The 19,686-nt window shown below is 41.8% G+C and overlaps 1 protein-coding gene across 1 annotated transcript; it reads left to right on the forward strand.

Annotated features, from left to right (window-relative positions):
• The first annotated feature begins 597 nt into the window (after positions 1–597).
• On the forward strand, positions 598–19,679 carry col5a2b (collagen, type V, alpha 2b). The gene is made up of 56 exons (XM_047030759.1): positions 598–861; positions 3,679–3,903; positions 4,242–4,451; positions 4,910–5,128; positions 5,442–5,458; positions 5,584–5,616; positions 5,841–5,873; positions 6,244–6,297; positions 6,461–6,553; positions 6,879–6,953; positions 7,060–7,104; positions 7,190–7,243; positions 7,562–7,615; positions 7,775–7,828; positions 8,001–8,054; positions 8,312–8,365; positions 8,484–8,528; positions 8,625–8,678; positions 8,782–8,826; positions 9,025–9,078; positions 9,188–9,286; positions 9,431–9,475; positions 9,950–10,048; positions 10,151–10,204; positions 10,456–10,563; positions 10,688–10,741; positions 10,908–11,006; positions 11,597–11,650; positions 11,757–11,855; positions 12,005–12,058; positions 12,182–12,235; positions 12,421–12,474; positions 12,657–12,710; positions 13,009–13,053; positions 13,220–13,318; positions 13,647–13,754; positions 13,890–13,943; positions 14,130–14,183; positions 14,440–14,493; positions 14,580–14,633; positions 14,882–14,989; positions 15,143–15,196; positions 15,288–15,341; positions 15,557–15,718; positions 15,943–16,050; positions 16,170–16,277; positions 16,388–16,441; positions 16,518–16,625; positions 16,735–16,788; positions 16,954–17,061; positions 17,321–17,374; positions 17,459–17,566; positions 17,726–18,077; positions 18,265–18,455; positions 18,532–18,774; positions 18,997–19,679. The coding sequence occupies exons 1-56, from the start codon at positions 771–773 to the stop codon at positions 19,141–19,143; spliced, it is 4,971 nt and encodes a 1,656-aa protein (XP_046886715.1). The 5' UTR covers positions 598–770; the 3' UTR covers positions 19,144–19,679.
• Positions 19,680–19,686: the final 7 nt, after the last annotated feature.

Raw genomic sequence — 19,686 nt, forward strand, 5'->3', positions numbered from 1 at the left:
TTAACGCCTCTAAAACAGGCCACACAACTCTGATAACCTCACAGCTGCTCTCTGTGTTCAACACCAGAATCACAGGTGGACCAGCAGACAGTGATGGAGGAGATGGTAGTGTCACGGTCATCTTCTGTCTTTTACTTGCAGGGTTTTGTGCTTTCTTCGAAAGGAAGGAAGAAAGCTCTGGTGTTGTCAGTCCCACAAACTGGCCCACCAGAGTAAAGCTGGAAAACAAATTAAATGGAGATGCATGTGACCTCAGTAAACAGTCCAATCCGGAATAGCAATCAGCAAAGACATGCTGAAGATATCGGTAAAATATATGTAAACACTGTATTTCTCCTCTAGTAAAGTAGGAGTTGAAAAGTATGTTTTCTTTTAATCTTGCTTGAGTAAGGAGTCGTTTTAATGGTTGTATCCACAACGTTTTGTAATGACATACTGTATTTTCTTCCTGAGTCTTTTTTCATCTTTTTCATCAGTGAGGGCATCCCTCACTTAGGCACAACTGTCTGGAGACCAAAAAAAGATGAAAAAAGCAGGCCAAATGATAGGTTGAGTCAAAGCATGGAGAGAGGGAGAGTGGGGCATGAGAGAGAGAGAGAGAGAGAGAGAGAGACAGTGAGAGCTTGTTTGTTATATCCTATCCAGTTCAGGCAGTCGTTCTGCCTTCACAGGAATGCTTGGATGTTATTCTGAATGGTATAACTTCTTCATCCTCTTGTCCTGCCCCTCTGCCTCTCTGTGTGGAGAAGGTGTGTGTTTCCCATACAGACATGGACACCTCCGGGCGCTCCAGGATTATTCTATGTGTGGCAATATCCTTGGCCCAAGTGTTTTCAGTGACCACTCAGAATGTCAAGCTCGGTGAGTAAATGTAAAAGTCATTACTGTTATCAAAATACTCTATCTCTGAATGAGATGATGTGATGCATGGTGCGGCTGAATTTCGGATTGACTGTAGGCTGAACTCTCATTCTACAGTACTTGTTGTTGTGGTGTGAAGAGAGAGAGAGAGAGAGTTTAGGTCGGCATAGTTGCTCAGATCACCAATATCAGTGAGAGCTTTTTTTTAACTTCATGACTGTAATATTTTGCAATCGTTTTGATCATTTGCATCCCTAAATCCTTAAAACACAGCATCCCTAAAACACAGCATCCCTAAAATACAAAATCTCTGTGTCTTTAATGTGTTTAATGTGATGGTCATTGTTTGCTTGAAAACATATAGGACTGTAAATTAAGTGAAGACAGTTTCTATATACCTAATCCTCTTCTTTTGAGCATACACAATACCACACAATATCTTAGTATAATTCGTAACTTTGTGGGTGCTTCATGCTGTATTTAAATATGACTATATGTAATGTATGTGTAGTCTATGTCTAATGTTCAGAGTATTGTACACTCATTTCCCCCATCCACAGCAGATATAGTCCAGCTTCCACACTGCCCTGCCACCCAACATCGAAACCACAGTGGCCATCATGGTGTCTGACCCTGAATCAAACATCACACCCAAATAGACCCAAACCAAACCATAATTATTGTTGAAGGAAGTCAAAGGACAACACAGGTGTTGTCCTGGCTGACAAATAAAATGTCAATAGATTAAGCATGTCATTCTTTTTTGGGGCATTTATTTGAATTGATACCTGATTCAACATTCCTTGTACAATAGACAGCTAAAAACAAAATATTATAATCTATAATCCCCTTAAATCTGAAATGTCTCAAACAGATAAATTCCTGATAATATTGATTGTTTAAAGGAAAACCAATAACAATATCCAAGGTGCGAAGAACTGGCACAGGATTTTTGTCAGTGGATCTGATCTTCAGAACATTCTCACCACAAAGAAGAATGTAGAAGTCTCAATCAAAAATACACTCAAATCCTGTACTAAAGTCTCAATGTGTGCAGGTCTGGCTGGGATATTTTGGTACAAGGCAGAGGCAGAATGAAGGGTTTTTGAAGGCCATGGTTATAATGATGTGGGCTCCTGGTGGGGACAGACTAAAACAGGCCAGTGATTTTGGTCAGACTTCGTGCCAAAGACAAGACACACCCAGTGAGATAATGCTGGATATGAGAATATGCTTCATACTATACTCATCTCTTCAAATAACTGTATAAGGATTTCAACATTTCTGCTGCGCAGGGAAGAATGTGGTTTACTGGTGTGTCACCGGACATGACACATCTTAATTCCATCTTAATACCATCCAACACCTTATAGGGTTTACTGTAACTGAAAAAGCAACTCCCATTGAGGGAAGATTTGCTAACATTTCAAAGCTGCAAGCATTGTTTACCCTCTGAAGTGCAATCCATTTTCTTACTTCATTTGGAAGGATGGGTCATAAATGAGAGAGACAGCAGCACAGAAATGTTAAGGACCTGTATATTAACCATGGTAGATATCCAGTATATTCTTCATGTTGGAGCTAGTTAAGGCCGAGCAGCTGAAACTATGGAATCCACGTGGCTTGTTTTATGTCATGGTGAGTTGGAGGTGGAGTAAAATGAAAGAGATAGACAGACAAGAAGGAGTGCACGACAGACTGGGATGTCATGTTCCTTTCAGTAGTTACAGCAGGTGTGATGTGAAAATGACCCAGGAAAAGTCTATCACGCATGTGACATGAGGTTTGAAACTTCCAGCCAACCTACAGGATGGATGCTATAAATTGGATTAGATCCCATACCTTTTAAAAACGAGGCAATTGAAAACGAAACAAAAATGATAAGATGTCAGATAATACCCAGGAACAAATCATTTACGTCTAACAAAGTCAGGATAATGTACACAGATACGTAACTGATTCAATTATTACACTTTTTGCTCGTTTTTATAGTGTTAAATAACAGTTATGACACACGTTGAAACGTTTAGATTTTACAGCACTGGGGTTCACTGGGTGTGGCCCTTTTGCTTCTGAACAGAACAGAAAGGCACAGGCTCTCCAGTAGCCCAACATATAATACAACCTCTGTGGTTTCCCTTGAAATAACTCCTGCTTTTAAAAATGGACTACCCTCTTGGGGAGAGGCTCTCCCACATAATTAGTGCTTAGAGCCTTGCTAAATCTATCATATCAAATGGATTCAGATTTGATCTGAGTTTATGTTGCAGGTGGGGTGTGTGCCCCACACATTATTTTTCTTAATGTGAAGTCAACAAAGCTAGGTCAGGAGGTTTATAAAGCAGCAGCTGGTTTTAAGTCACATTTGGAGAAATAAGATCAGATCTAAAGATTTCTGTGCTGGCTGAGCAAAGGGAAAGACTATAATCACTGGTCACATTTTCTTGACCCAAATGTTTTTTTTTAAAGGTTTTTTTCTTGTTAGTTTTTTTTTACCAATGTCACAAGAGCTCACACAATGTGACACAACTATTTAAAGTAAAAGAACTTCAAATTATAAAAGCAAAATTAGTGGAACTGAAATCCTTCACTAAGTAAGACAAGGATATTTTGTCATCACATTAGTTACAAATACTCATACAGGTCATTCTGTGACACGGTTTGTCCTGTATAAGCACCCTCTACTGGGCAATAAGTGAAAGTACCATCATGCCGTCCCAGTGTACACAACCAAATACCTATGGTTAGGACGTGACTATTGTGACGGGGATACCCATCCTGATGAAAGTTAACGTTCCTCTGTTGTGTGCTTAACAGGGGACAAAGATAGTTGTACAGAAAATGGCCATGTCTACTCCAACAATGAGATATGGAGCCCAGAGCCCTGTAAGATCTGTGTGTGTGAGGCCGGGACTGTGGTCTGTGAAGAGGTCCAGTGTGAAGACCTGACAGGCTGTGAGACAACAGTGACACCTGAGGGAGAGTGTTGTCCTGTCTGCTCTCAGGCCACCTCGACTTCAGCACCTGGCACAGATGAGAAAGGTGTGAACTGTGCACAATGTTGACCTGCTCATGCAATAAAAGCAGTGTTGCAGTCAGTATGGTCCAGTTTTGATTTATACTGTTCTTACAAAATAATTTTAGAAAACCACATACAATACTGTACTGTAATTAGTAATGAAACATTACAATGTATGCAACTTATAAATACAAACATCTTAAAACTTTACTTTGCAAATCATCTAGACCACTGTTGATTCATAACAAAAAGATCCAAAAGGTTGTTGATAAATCAACTGTGGTCAACATGTTGGGCAATTTTAAACATTTTAAATCTTAGATTGACTCTTTAATGTAAGTGGTGGGTGCTTGCTCTACAGGGGACGAAGACATCTGTACAGAAAACGGCCATGTCTACTCCAACAATGAGATATGGAGCCCAGAGCCCTGTAAGATCTGTGTGTGTGAGGCCGGGACTGTGGTCTGTGAAGAGGTCCAGTGTGAAGACCTGACAGACTGTGAGACAACAGTGACACCTCAGGGAGAGTGTTGTCCTGTCTGCTCTCAGGCTGCCACAGGAGTAGAACCAGGTGAGGCCACATTCTCACATTCTGAACACGTTTAATAAGCAGAACGTCCTCTCATTAATGTTTCACGCAAAAATACTGATATTTGTGTTATCTGGGGTTTTGGAACTCAAATTTCAGATGAATTTTTGATTTGATTGAACACACAGTTGACCCCAACCCTATTATACTCACAGATAAAATGACTATAAATGTCTTCTCCAACCTGCCTGGGATTCTGTGTTGCACTAGTTTCTATGGACAGGTTTTTAGCTCGTCATACAAAATGGTCAAGGGGAAAACCAAAGGAGCGACTGCTCACCCAATCTTGTTAACCAGACCCATGTTTGTCTCTGAGTGTGTCAGTGTGGTTGATCTGTACAATGATAACTTCAGGGTCAGTGTGACTGCCCTGCTGTGCCTATGAATGCAATCAATTTCGTATCATGACTGAAACTCATTCTCGCTCCTTGTCTCCGAAGAGGTGCAGAGATTGGAACACTGCACAGAAAACGGTCAGGCTTACGCACACAATGAGATTTGGAGGCCCGAGCCCTGTCGCATGTGTGTGTGTGACGGAGGCGTGGTCATCTGTGACGAGGTGCAGTGTGAGCCGGTGGTCAACTGTGAGAGAGTGGTCATCCCAGAGGGTCAGTGCTGCCCACTGTGTGACACGTTCGCCAGCGCCAAGAGGATCATACGTGAGTGGTTGCTTTTACAACTGTAGTGTAGTTGAGGTGTGGCTCTACTGGTTGGTTTTACATTGACATTCTAAACCCCCTTCCCTCTTGAGGATTTCTAAAGTATTACATTGTTGCACTGATATTAGATAAAGGAGACAGATGCTGACTCCATTACATTACCTGCAAATTACACCATACTGTAGTGGGAGGTGCTATTTATACCACAATGTTGAATTACATTATTCATGGTTGTGATTTGTGGTCAAAGTACGTGACAGTTGAAATCAAGAAACTTGATTAATTCATTATTTTCTTTTTAATCTCCTCCCAGAACTAATGGCTTTAAAGGTAAGACATAATTCAAAGTATGAGGCATATTAAGCTTTTGTTTTTTATACCTCTCATGGCATTAAACATCAGTTGTTAAAAATACAAGAAGGCTTGATGCCAAAACATGTCATGTACATTTGCAGGGCCAAAAGGGTGAACCAGGTGACATTCCTCACGTAAGTGTCTATTCCAGATTGCATGGAAAATGTGCGTTTGTTGCTGGATCTCATGAAATAATGTAATATTTGTTTGCATATTTGTATAATTAAAAGAGGTGTGCCTGGGTGGATCATGGCCCTTGCACCATTAAAAACATTGGGAATGATTTGGCTTTGACCATAGAGATAACAGTCTTCGTATAATTTGTTGTTGAAACATACCTTCATGTATTCTTCCCCAGGTTGTTGGAATTGTGGGTCGACCTGGACCTATGGTAGGGAATACATTTCATAATTGATTTATTTTTCTCTTTAATACATTAATACACGTAAATCATGTTTACCTGGCAACACTAGATGGTGCCATTGCTTCAATTAAAATCAACAGGATCCACAATTATGTTCTGAAAAGTCTAACTGCATGGATCAAGTGTATGTCTTGATTTTGTGATTAAAAAGTCTTAGGTTTGAAATAAATTCAACTGTCTTTAATCAAATTCCACCCGTTTCTCAAAATTGACAAAGTATTCTTATTCTTAAATGAAGAATAAAGAATTTATAAAAAAATTAAAAAAAACAATGCAATATGTGTACCACAACTTTGTTTTCTCCACTTGTGATGACCTGTCTCTACTGTGTATTCAGGGTCCCCCAGGGTCGCAGGGGACTACTGGACACCGTGGATTCAAAGGCAGACGTGTACGTCCAAAATACTGACTTTACATCACTTTAAAATTCTTTAAATTAACTACAGACAATTAAATCCTGACCCTTATGTATTAAATACTCATCCATACACTCAACCTGGGTCTGGGTATTGATTAGCTGTATATATTTTCTATACATATTTCCTTGTGTGCAGGGTGTTCATGGACCACCTGGCTTTGATGGGGAACCTGGGGTTCCAGGGAACCCTGGAGAGCCAGGACCCTCCGGCCAGCCCTCACTTCCTGGGGTGAGTGAGTCTGTTGACCCCAGCCCCTGTAGCCTGCATCTGGACTCTAGTCCATAGAAACAGGAGCACAGTTGTGTATGAGAAACCCTGTCCTTCTAGCACTGACAGCGCCCTAAACAAGGGTTTATCTGCACTTTTAGTTTAAAATCACTTTAATGAATTTGCACATACAGTATTGATATCAGGGAGATAATAAAGAAATGTATCTTAATGTCTGTTCTGTCACCAGCCTAGAAAAAGACTAGTAGTCGTAAAAAACGTAGACGAATAAACAAGCAAAAAAACACACTGGATTGAAAATGTGTTGTCCTTTTTTATCATTCAGAGTCAGTTGGTCTCTCAAATGGCCGCTGGCTTCCATGAGAAATCCGGACTGGCTGGGATGGTGTCTGGAACAAGGGTGAGTGTTTCTGAATCTGTTCAGATGGTGGCCGGATGTAAAATAAATATGTACCTGCAGTAGGCCGTGTGTATCTTATCTATCTGTTCTTACTCTGTTTCTTTAGGGTGAATCAGGGCCAAGAGGGCATGCAGGGTCGACCGGACCACCCGTATGTCTACGATGGGCTGACAACATTTTTGATCAGTCAAATAAAAGTTTTGTAGGATTTAATATACCTTTTCTAATTTCTTCAGGGTCCTTCTGGAGCGCAGGGAATCCCAGGGGAGGCTGGAGAACCAGGACCAATGGTCAGTAGTCCTGAATCAAAATAGTATTTGCAATCCTTCAGCTTTTTATATTTCTTCTCTATTTTACATCCATCTTTTTCAACATCTACATCATATTTCTTGTCTGACACAACTAATAATTATGCAGTGACAGATTTCAGATGGCATCCCTAATGATTAAGGTCATTTGGGGAGATTAAGAAAATCTGATATTTTGGCAATCGAGTAAAGATGTGACTGCACTGACCCCATGGTTTCTGCAGATGAGATTAATTGTATAACATGTTTTGCTGTAGAGTAGTGTTTTAGCTTGTAATAAAAAGTGATGTTTTTCCATAGGGCTCCTATGGTCATAGAGGACCTGAAGGTCCACCAGGAAAACCAGGACCTGATGTAAGTGCACTAACCAATAAATTCACCAGACAAACTCTTTGGCTAGGGGAATTTTAGGTTATGGTTTGGTTCCTGCTTGAAGTAAATAGCCCAAAGCAATTTGTAGATGATTCACCTGTGAGGTAAGATGAACTGAGTTGTGTCGTGTTTCTTCATCAGGGTGCGCCAGGCGCGCCAGGAAATACTGGAGAACAGGGATTCGCTGGGTCTCAGGTAGAAACACAAATCCAAACAAGACCAAACTCTGACATGGCAATGAATTACTGTTTTCATACTGTACCTTTCATAAATGCAAGTAAAGAGATGTTGAATAGTTAGCATATAAACATTTTGCTAAATGTGCTACTGAGAAGGGTATCAAAATGCTGACTCAAACGGATTTTAGGGTTCGAGAGGTTTCCCTGGCCTACCCGGTCATCCAGGAATGAAGGGTCACAAGGTGAGATCATTTTTTGTTGTGGATTTGCACAAGGTTAGTTGGGTCCATTTTTTATTACTTAAGTCAATGTAAGACTTTCTACAAAGTCTTATTTTAGGAGCTATGAAAAAGAAATAATTCTTATTTCATTGTATGATGTTTAATCGGACCTATTCAAAATACACGTGTACTGTACTAGCTTTATATGGTTGAAGGACAAATCAGACCTACTACTACTACTACTACTACTACATATTATATGTATTTCTCAATGACAGGGTCATGCTGGCCTTGGGGGATCAAGAGGAGAAACAGGAGCGGTTGGATCAAAGGTAGACACATTTCTAAGTCATATGGTTTCGGAATATACTCAAATACATTCGGTTGTGTGCTTGAAATTTTTTTTGTTTACGAATTAAAGTTTTACAAGTAAATGTGTGTTTTTTACAGGGCGTATCAGGTGTTCCTGGGGGAATGGGGCCTCTGGGCCCACCGGTAGGTTACACAATGCTGGCATAATGATTGAATTTGTAAACATGAAAACGTTTCCAAAGAAATGCTGTTCTAACAGACCCACTATAAATATTTCAGGGTTCCGTGGGCATGCCAGGAGAGAGAGGCAGAAGTGGTCCAAGTGGAGCGGTGGTGAGTGAAAGCTGATGAGAAACAGACAAGTTTGACAAGAGTTAGAATAGAATACGCATGATGAAATCCTGCCTCAATTGCTCTGTCCTTTCTCTACATACAGGGAAAACGTGGTCTTCCTGGTCATATTGGTAAACCAGGTCCCATGGTGAGAGTTTAAACCAAACCCAAGCAAGGCTGAGTACAGACTTGACTTAACACATTAACTTTGAAAAGAGGTCAGAGTACATTTCTACTTTACTGTAAACAAAAGGACACATATGCTACACGAATAGGCAGCATGTTCATATCTTTTTGAAGAATTTAAGTGAGATCACATATACTTACTGTAATATACACTTCTCAGGGTCCAGTTGGGATCAACGGTGCTCCAGGTTATCCCGGTAGCCCTGGCATGAAGGTGAGTCCACCACCTTTGTCAACAAAAACTGTCTTGAACTGTCTTGCTGAAGTACTACAGGACTCTTTTAAATGCCAGATACAGCATGTCAAATATCTGTTTCGTCCAGGGTGAGGCGGGGCCGACAGGGGTCCGGGGAACTGAGGGCCCCCAGGGGCAACGAGGGGATGCTGGACACGTGGGACGTCCTGGACCAACAGGGATTCAAGTGTGTAGCTAGTCAGCTAAGATAATTGCAAACATACAGTTTACGAACTCTTTATGCTTATTTACTACATGCACACAGACTAGCTGACAGATTATCTTTCACTTGAGTTGATTGTCTTTATAAAATATGTTCTAATTCATCCAGGGTCCTTCAGGAACAGATGGAGCTCCAGGAAGCAGAGGATCCACGGTATTAACATGTCATATGATTTATCCTGTGTTTCTACTTTTCATTTTAAAAACTTCTGTATTCTGCCCATCACAAATGGGGAAAACAGCTATCAGGACAACAAGTCCTCCCCATACTAAATAGTTTCATTCATAAGATTCACCAAAATGTTGGATTGTATTTGAGAACATGATAGACTCGGTTCAAGTGTTATGCACCAGTATTAGACTAGTAGATAGTAATCATGACTGGTCATTATTATTATTTTATTGATTGACAGATTAATATATATATATATATATATTTTTTATATTTTTTAAATAAAATTGTAGGATAATTAAAAAATTGTATAAAGCACTAATGTGCGAAAATGCGTGTATCTGGGAGCAGAAAGGACCGATGAGACAATTATCTCATGTAAGGAGAACGTAAATATTACCATGTACATGGTGATCTCACTTTTGATAGGAGAGCCTAACTTTCTATCTATTTTAGGGAATGCCAGGTGTTCTGGGCCCAGTCGGACTGCTCGGCCCAGCAGGAACACCTGGACCTCAAGGTACCACAGGCCTAGACGGGCCCAAGGGACAACTGGTGAGAGTTCAACTTGGCCGACCTGGGTTGTTCATCTTTCTTTGTGGGATTTTTAAGGCCTGGGTGAAAAACAACTGTGAATAACTGCTGTTTCCCCTACAGGGAGATCCTGGCGTGGAGGGATTCAAAGGAGAAGCTGGACTCAAAGGAGAGATAGTAAGATATGCCTATTTGCATTAGTGGCCTTTAGTGCTGTGTCCTCAATGGGTCCCTGTGTGTGGATAGATGGATAAATAGAGAGATTGATGGATGGAGGGATGCAGTGAAGGATATATGTATGAATGACAGATGGATTGATGGAGAAAAGAGAGATGCATGGACAATGGATAGATGGCGGTGTGAATTGATAGATGGATGTTTTAATAGATGTGGATAAATTCATTTATTCAAATGGGATGTCCCCACAGGGTTCACCGGGTCTCCACGGTACAATAGGGCCAATGGGGGAGGAGGGAAAGAGGGGACCAAGGGGGGACAGTGGGGCCGTCGGCCCCCCCGGACCTACTGGTGAAATGGTGAGTGTCCGAATAACATTGTTTCTCTTATCAATGAGGTTTTCAATGAGCATTGAACTAATAGTGTCTAAAATATTGTATGTTTTTTATTGTACAAGTTACATGTTATTTGTTTCATTTCTAGGGTGCTCCAGGAAACAGGGGCTTCCCCGGTGGAGATGGACTGCCTGGTCAAAAGGTTCGCTGGATTATTTTAAATTGTGTTTGCTTAATCCCAAATGCAATTTTGGTTACCTTTTGAATTAGAATGTATTCAAATTGAGTGACATCAATAAGACACTGCATCATGAATTCTTAGTCTGCAGTGGGTTACCAACCCTTTGATGCTCTTCATTTTCCTAAAGGGGGCCCAAGGTGAAAGAGGCCTGGCCGGGTCATTTGGAGCCAAAGGCCTTGAAGGTGACCCTGGGCGCACTGGAGAGCCTGGCTTGCCCGGAGCAAGGGTGAGATGACAGCCATGTTCTTTTTTTTTACCATGCTATCACATACCCAAAACACACTGTGTATGATAAACTGGAAGTAATCAAACACGGAACTCAATGACAGATGGCTTGTTAGTATGCATTACACAGGGAGTACAACGGTACTTAGGAATGATTTGCTGGACGTGATGTTAGTTTCCTCCAGGAAAACAATGACTCTTATTGAGGGACTGGTTTCTCTTGTTGGTTAGTTGTAACTGATTCAACTTATTGTACTCGTTTTGAATTATATTATAGTTGCTTGCTTTCCTATAGGTACACTCTTGCACTTTTTGAGGTTCATGTTGTTTAATTGTAACTTTTAACTACATCCTCTTATGTTTCTTCCCATTTGCTTTTCACAATGTATGCTTCAGGTTTTGGCTACCCACAATGTTTTTGGGGCTATCTCATTGTTCATGATCATTAACCTATGCACTTTTGTAAAGCTCTCTCTTGGAAGTCGCTTTGGATAAAAGCCTCTGCTAAATGAATACATGTAAATGTAAATAAATGCTCATTTACAAAGCCCAAAGCCTAAAACTAAGAATCTGTTTTTACTTCATATTCAGGGCTTGACAGGTATTGCCGGTAGCACAGGAGCTGAGGGAAAACAAGGACCAATGGTAAAGAGTCATGACAAATACAACATACTGTGTTGCACTGAGGAGAGAGACAGTCATGTAGAGACCAACACTGAAACCTCTGTCTGTCTGTCGGCCTGCCTTTCAGGGAGGTTCTGGAGAGGATGGGAAATCAGGACCAGCGGGGCCGGCTGGATCAAGGGGTCTAGCTGGTTCAATGGGCCTTCCAGGACCAAAGGGCTTCACTGTCAGTACCTCTCATGCCATCAGTGTTAAAAAGGCAGCTTGCTAAACCACCTGAACTGTTGTGTTTTGTGTAGTCCAAATATCACTAACTAATGCATTGGATTGAATAGAGCAGCGACCAATGTTGATACCGAAATCTTGTATTTTCAGGGAGATCCTGGGAAGACAGGAGAGGTGGGCACCCCAGGACCTGCAGGTCAAAGGGTAGGTCCAGAAGAATTCTTTTTTAATCTTTTCTTTTGTGATTCGCTGTAAGACTGCTGAATGATTGAGAAAGTATTCTACAAACTGTAAGATATAAGTCACAAAAAAGTTATTCTATTTCAGGGAGTTAATGGAAAGGATGGTGAAGAAGGTGCAGCAGGTTCAACTGGCCCAGCGGTAAGCCTATTCAATTCCAGTTTTATGATTTATAAAATTGTATTTTACAGAATTTATACCTGCACTTACTAATGTTACTATATGTGGGCTGAATTGAACACTGACATCTCTGACAATAAATGAGAAGTTAAGGTTGCCATGGAGTTGCTGCTAATGCAAATCTTTTCACAATTATCTTTTTAAAGGGAATAGCAGGGAAGAGAGGAGAACAAGGACCTCCAGGTCTAAACGGTTTTCAGGTGGGTTCCATAATCATACTAGATTACAGACTTTTCAAAAGAAATACATTTTGGGTGCTCTGTGGTTTAAATAATTGACACTTCGCAGTAATCAGAGACATTTCAATGAGAGCTGACGGAAGCTGAACTTTCAGCTGAAGCTAAAAACACTAACACTTGAGTTGTGTTCTGTCTGATTGCAGGGTTTACCAGGACCCCCAGGTCCCCCTGGAGAGTCTGGGAAGCCAGGAGACGAGGTACAGCAGCAAATGTACACTCAAGATAAAAGTATCACACACACCATAGTCTCACACTTCTACAGTATGAGACACATTGTACAACTGTCACATGCTTCTCAATCATATAGTTGATCTTGTGTGTCCTGTGTTTCTAAAAATACATGAAACAAATCTGATACACCTATTTTGGAAACGAATCCATAGCTTTACTAGGGTTTAATACAATAGGATTAGTATAAACACGATTTGGTTTCTACCAAATGGTTAACCTTAACAAAAATAAGAAAAAAATGACTGAAATCTTTGTTGTGTCCAGGGTATTGCTGGAGAGGCGGGAGGCGTAGGTCTGACAGGACCAAGGGTAAGTTATTTATGGCACTGTCGTTTTCACTTTGACCACAATGGCGCCCAAATCATTGATCTTGGATTGTAATGGTTTACATTCCTCGTCCCAACCATATATCAGGACTGTACATAGAGAAAGCAGTTGAGAGATGACTGATGACCAGATTCATCCTATATCTTAGGGTGAGCGTGGAACACCAGGAGAGAGAGGAGAGGTGGGACCTAATGGATTACAGGGGCCTAAAGGTGGCCTCGGAACACAAGGACTTGATGGTCCAAAGGTACATCCTTTATTGTATACATTGTAGGAGAATGTGTTCAGACTTTATACTACATGCACACATACTTAATGGCATACAGTTAGTCCTTGTAGGTTCAGTAAAGAACACAGTATCATTTTGAACGCTGTTTTTGTTGAGAACAGTCTGAGGTTCTTCATGGTATGCAGTTAGTCCAAGTATATTCAATGAAGAACATAATATAATTGGGAATACTGTCTTTGTTGAGAATGGTCTCAAGTACAAGAGACACAGAGACTTCTTCACAATACACCAAACTGACAAATAGATGCGGTTACACAAATGAGTTTCCATCCTCCCTATGTTTTAGGGCAATGCTGGTCCAGCGGGTGCTGTTGGAGACCCAGGACCCCCAGGCCTGCAAGGGATGCCAGGGGAGAGGGGCATTCCTGGCCCCTCTGGGCCAAAGGGAGACATAGTATGTGGGACTGAAATCCACTGTAGAGTATAACACTATAACACAAACAAGCATCCGGTGCTTTAAAGCAATTGTGTGGGGGATATTTGTTTCATATTTAACACTCTGATGCTGTGATGCCTTGTTGGTTTGCAGGGGTCAGTGGGTGAGGCAGGAGCAGTGGGTACTGCTGGAAATGATGGTGCACGGGTAAGACACAATGGCATAGGTCAATCAGATGTTCGTCAAACTTTTCAGTTCATAAATGTAACGTCTTATAATAGCAGACTTTTGTCTCCAGAAACGTTTTTGTCTCAAATTTCTTTGCATGGCCCCAAAACAGCTAGTCTACATTTTGTAATTTAAGTATGAACAATTTTATGTTTTCATTAAAAGGGACTTCCCGGTTCACTCGGACCAACAGGACCTGCTGGACCCAATGGTGCAAAGGTGAGCCACTCAGTGTCACCAAAAACGTATAAAAGATGTCTCAATGGCTAGTTGTTTTATTTAGACAGCTAGGAAACAGAGAGGAAGTAGACAAGGACAGGGAAGTGGAGAGAGTGGGATCTGAGCACTGGGAGTGGGTTAGTGTTTACATGTTTATTCCTTGATGTGTTTAAATGTTTCATTACAGACCGAGAGATTCAGAGATGTAAGTGTGGATGCAGTATGATGATGATGATCACTATGTTGTGTGTTTCAGGGAGAATCTGGCCCTGCAGGACCAGCTGGACGAAGAGGATCCAGAGCCATGTCTGTCAGTAGAGCATTCATGCATACACATTTGGCACTGATAAAGTATGATTGATTGCATTTTAATTGATCTATCTATTTCGGTTCTAGGGATCTCGTGGTGAACCTGGTCCAATTGGTGCTGTTGGATTCCCTGGACCTCCTGTGAGTAGCCACTATTTCACTTTTGACACCTGTGTAGCTTTGAGTTGGTGCTGAAATCTGTGGTCACAACAATACTACTTAATTCCAACAATCACTATTTTAATGTTCATACAGTCGAGGAAACTGCAGTTATTTGTTCATATTATGAATTATGCTATCCTTATTCTCAACCAGAGTGACATGGAGATGATCTATGGTGATACATCCCAAAACAAGTGTTGAAATTATTTTCTTGTGTGTGCTGTAAGGGTGTGGATGGCCAACCTGGGGTCAAAGGTGAGACAGGTGAACCAGGCCAGAATGGTGAGGCTGGATCTCCTGGACCTCAGGGAATAGCAGGAAAAACAGGAACACAGGTACGGTCCAGCTCTGTGGGACAACTAAATCCTTCAATGTGCAGTGAAAATGCAAATCAACATTCATAACAAATTTTGATTTGTCAAAATAGGGCATATTGCATATATCAATCTATAATACTGAACTCAAAATGCTATGTTGATGTTTGTCAGGGGCCTGTGGGTGTGACTGGACTAAAAGGTGGAAGGGGGACACAGGGGGCAGCAGTGAGTAGAGGTTTTTCAATCATACTCACAAATACTTTGAGTCTTTGAGTATTTGATTGAGCATTGACGTATTATCTATGCTACATTAAAGGGTCCATCTGGATTCCCTGGTCTCGCTGGAGGAGTTGGACCCGTTGGATCAGCCGTGAGTTTTCCTGTCAATGTTGCAAATCCAAATGACCACAATAGCTAGCTCTGCATTGGTGTGTAAAAACAAAAAGTGAAACTAGTTAATTTTACAAAAATTGTACTCGTTAAAATGCACTGTATCTCATTCCCACTGACTCAGACACCTCGGCTAGGCAGCAGAGTAGCAGGCTGACAACTTTTTTTCTCAGAGAAAACATGTTTTTATCTCAGGGTGCAGTTGGGGCCCCCGGGCCTCTGGGTACCACAGGCAAGCCAGGTTCTAAAGGGATTCTAGGGGAGAACGGCCCCCCGGGGAGCCAAGGAGAGAGAGGGGCTCCTGGTCCAGCAGGAGGCTCCGGAGATAAAGGAGACTCTGGAGAGGATGGACCAGGGGTAAGAATTTTGATTTGAGCTTTTCCCACCTCCACAACGCTTTACAGTCTGCAGTTATATATTTTATTCATATATATATTTTTGACTTTAGATCAAACACTTTGATGAATTCCATTAGTGTTAGCAACATCCAATTCTAAAATCATGATTATTTCCACTGTGTTCTCTAAATCTATTATTTGTGTTAATAATATCATTTAATAACAAATCATGTTCTGTGACAGGGTCCTGATGGGCCTCCTGGACCTGCAGGAATTTCAGGACAGAGAGGCCTAGTGGGTATGCCTGGACTCCGAGGAGAGCGCGGCATGCTGGGACTTCCTGGTCCAGCTGTATGTATTAGTCAGACCCGTGGAACTTACCATTCACTCACTTGCCAATCACTCTCATTTGTTTACAGTGGCAATGATTAAATACTGTGCATAATGTTAGAGATGCACCTACTTCTCAGGGTCCTCCAGGTAAAGCAGGAACTCCAGGGGGTCAGGGAAGCAAGGGGCCTGCAGGTTCGGTGGGCTTACCTGGACCAACTGGTCCTAAAGGAGAACCCGGTCCTGAGGTGTGTTCTCAGTTCTCACTACTTATAGTCACACTTTACTAATATCAATTAAGAGTGATAAGCAGGTCTGTATCACAGATGGATTCAAGTAAGGTTGCCTCTCTCTGCAGGGAGGGGTTGGAGAGGATGGGACGCCTGGAAACGATGGCATCGTTGGAACCAGGGTAAGATTCATATGATTGTAGTGTGTGTGTTTGTGTGATGCATGTATACCTTCGTCTGACTGTCTTGCCTGTGTAGGGAGATAGAGGCAACACAGGCCCTGAGGGTCTTGCTGGTGCTCAGGGGGGGCCTGGGTCCCCAGGACCCATCGGCTCCACTGGAAACCCCGGCAAGAGAGGAAACAATGTGAGTCCTCTTTTCAACTCATTTATTTTGTTTATTCACTGGGTCTGCTAGATTGATGATCTTGATGGAACTAGTTTCCCCTTATTGGATTCTGTCTGTTTAACAATAGGGTTCTAAGGGACCCCCTGGCCCTCTAGGCTCAGCAGGAATACGAGGAAAGTTGGTGAGTGGTAACTTAGCTCTTATTCATTGTGTCTTTAAGTGTTTTGCACTTGTAAAACTTGTAATTGTCACATTATGTTGATTAAACAACAAACTGACGTTGTAATGTAGATTCAAGTTTGCATATGCATATTGACAAAAAAAACTATCTTTGTGTGATTCCTAGGGGCCTCAAGGGCCACTGGGAGATAAGGGAGCACGTGGCAATCAGGGAGAGAGGGGCCAGAAAGGACACAGGGGCTTCACCGGACTCCATGGCTTGCCTGGGACAACCGTAAGAAGAAATGCGCTTTCTCAATCATACCATAGAATACAAACACTACAATCACCCTGTAGAAAATACAGGAAACACACAGCAAATCACACACCTCCACATGATCCTAGTTTTCCAGGTGTCTCCTAGTGAACTCACAGTCAACATATTCCAATATTCCTAATAATGAAATGGTTGTTTCTGAGCAGTAATAGACACAATAAACACAATGATAAACACAGCATGCTGACGGCTAATTACAGATGTTTTGTTTATTTAGGGACAATCAGGGGATGTGGGAGCACCAGGCATCACTGGACCGACTGGGCAGAGAGTAAGTGCACACAAACAAACTTGACCATAATGTGTGTTTATTAAGGTACAGTCAAGCTATCTATTTTCTAATTGCTACATTTAGGGCCCCCCTGGTGTGGTTGGCCCCCCAGGAAAGGAAGGATACATTGGACATCCCGGGCCTATGGGCTCTCCCGGTACAAGAGGAGCCTCTGGCGACATTGGACCAGAGGTACGAATCTTTTGGCCCAGAAAATATGTCGTGTTAGCTCAACGGTCAAGCTATATACAATTGTTTCCAGTTTGGCTACAGCTGATAAATTATTCATATTTTTGTTAAATAACCTTTAAAACCTTTACATATTTTAAAAGTTTTTCTTTCTCCCCTAAGGGACCTCCAGGAGAAACAGGCCCCCGTGGTCCTCCTGGATCTCCTGGCCCCCCCACGGCTGCTGTGGATGACCTTTTCGGGAGCCCCTTCGACTATGACTTTGATGGGGGTGCACCACCCCCTATAGAGTTCGGCAAGGCCGCGGACGCCCCCCCTCCTCCGCCTGAGTTCAACGAGGACGAGGCCCTTCCCAACAAGGCCTCAGATGTGGTCCGTGTAGATAAGGGGGTCCAAACCACGCTGAAGACCCTCAGCGGACATCTGCAGAACCTGCGCAGTCCAGACGGCAGCCGTGCTCACCCAGCCAAAACCTGCCAGGACATCAAACAGTGTTATCCTCTGAAACGCAGTGGTGTGTAGCTTTAACATGCTTTTAACGGCTTTGACAGTCTGATTTCATTCGCTTTTTTGAAGGTCTGTATAGGTCTTTGTTGTGTGTGTAGGTCTTTGTAGTGTGTGTAGATTGTGAAGTGACTAACACTGGCGTTTGATGCGTTTTCATTTCATAATGCTTTTGTGATCTGATATTCTGGTATTAGGTGATTACTGGGTGGATCCCAACGAAGGGAATGCCAAGGATGCCATTAAGGTGTTCTGTAACATGGAGACCGGAGAAACTTGTATCCCAGCCAACCCTGCAAACATACCGCAGAAAACATGGTGGACGAAATCTACTCCTAGCCCAACCAAACCTTTGTGGTTTGGAGCTAACATGAATGGAGGAACAAGAGTGAGTACACAAAAGAGGAATTCAAAAATTATGAATATTTTTTCTGAAACTAACTTTGCCCAACATATGATTTCAGTTCAACTATGGCAACAAAGGGGACGAGCCCAACACTGTGGCCATTCAGATGAAGCTGATCCGACTTTTGTCCAAAGAGTCGGTCCAGAATGTCACCTTCCACTGCAAGAATAGCGTGGCCTACAAAGATGAAAAGAGTGGCAACCTGAAGAAAGCACTCGTCCTCAAGGGTGCCAACGGACAGGACATCAGGGCTCAGGGTAACAACCGCCTCCGATACACTGTCCTGGAAGACGGATGTTCGGTAAGTTATCCACTCTGACTGTGGCTGTAGTAGAGCAAAGACTTTAATATTCGAATGAATTACATATTCACCGTGCTGTTTCAATACAGTATGTTCCGCATGCCAGTGGCAGTAGTTCCTCAACTGAACACGTGTCCAGGAAATGTTTGTTTGTATACCAAGGGTATAATAATGTAGCATTAAAATGTGTTTTTCCAACTTCTTATTTTCTTGTGCCTTCAGGAATCAAATGGTATTGGGTCCAAGACTGTAATTGAGTACAGGACTCAGACAACGGCAAGACTGCCAATTGTAGACTTGGCCCCCATGGACATTGGCAAGGCGGATCAGGAGTTTGGTTTGCACATTGGGCCAGTTTGTTTCTCCTAAACTCAAACACATGAACAGAAATCGTTAGCCCTTTAAGGAGATTATCTTCTTCACAGAATGCCTTTCTCATTGTTGTTTGAATTTTGCAATGCAATTGAAGAAACAACCCTAATGTCTGTAGTCTGTGGCCAGTCTCTTCTACAGTATTCTATTTTCATGGTGGTAAGATGTCAAAAGCCACTCTAAGGGGTAACCCAGAGACTCTTGAACTACCTGCTGAATTGTTCAGTCATGTACATACTGTCAGGTCTGCTATTGAAATATTTATTGTGTCCAGAAATCTAAATTTGTTTTATTCTTAATTGAAAACATGCATGCAAATGGATTCAGGCCCCAGAAAGAGAATCTACAGTATGTCCCAATTTTATCTTAGTTTGCTGAGGATTTTTTATGGAAGAAAAATATTTAGGGTTTTTAATATATGATGATTTAGGCTTGTAAAAAAGGTGTTCAAATGAGGGTTTGTATATCAATGTTTCCTTGTTGATGACAAAAAGTTTGATAGTAAAGGCAACATCATGTAATTTTCCTGCAAATTTGTCT

Source organism: Hypomesus transpacificus, chromosome 12, assembly GCF_021917145.1.
Source record: "Hypomesus transpacificus isolate Combined female chromosome 12, fHypTra1, whole genome shotgun sequence".
Classification (NCBI taxonomy): domain Eukaryota; kingdom Metazoa; phylum Chordata; class Actinopteri; order Osmeriformes; family Osmeridae; genus Hypomesus; species Hypomesus transpacificus.

Bases quoted from the DNA above. Each gene is read 5' to 3' on its own strand.
- col5a2b (XM_047030759.1), top strand. From the start codon at position 771: ATGGACACCTCCGGGCGCTCCAGGATTATTCTATGTGTGGCAATATCC. The intron at 5,617-5,840 runs GTAAGTGTCTAT...ATTCTTCCCCAG, and splicing joins AACCAGGTGACATTCCTCAC to GTTGTTGGAATTGTGGGTCG. The intron at 16,442-16,517 runs GTAAGATTCATA...TTGCCTGTGTAG, and splicing joins ATGGCATCGTTGGAACCAGG to GGAGATAGAGGCAACACAGG.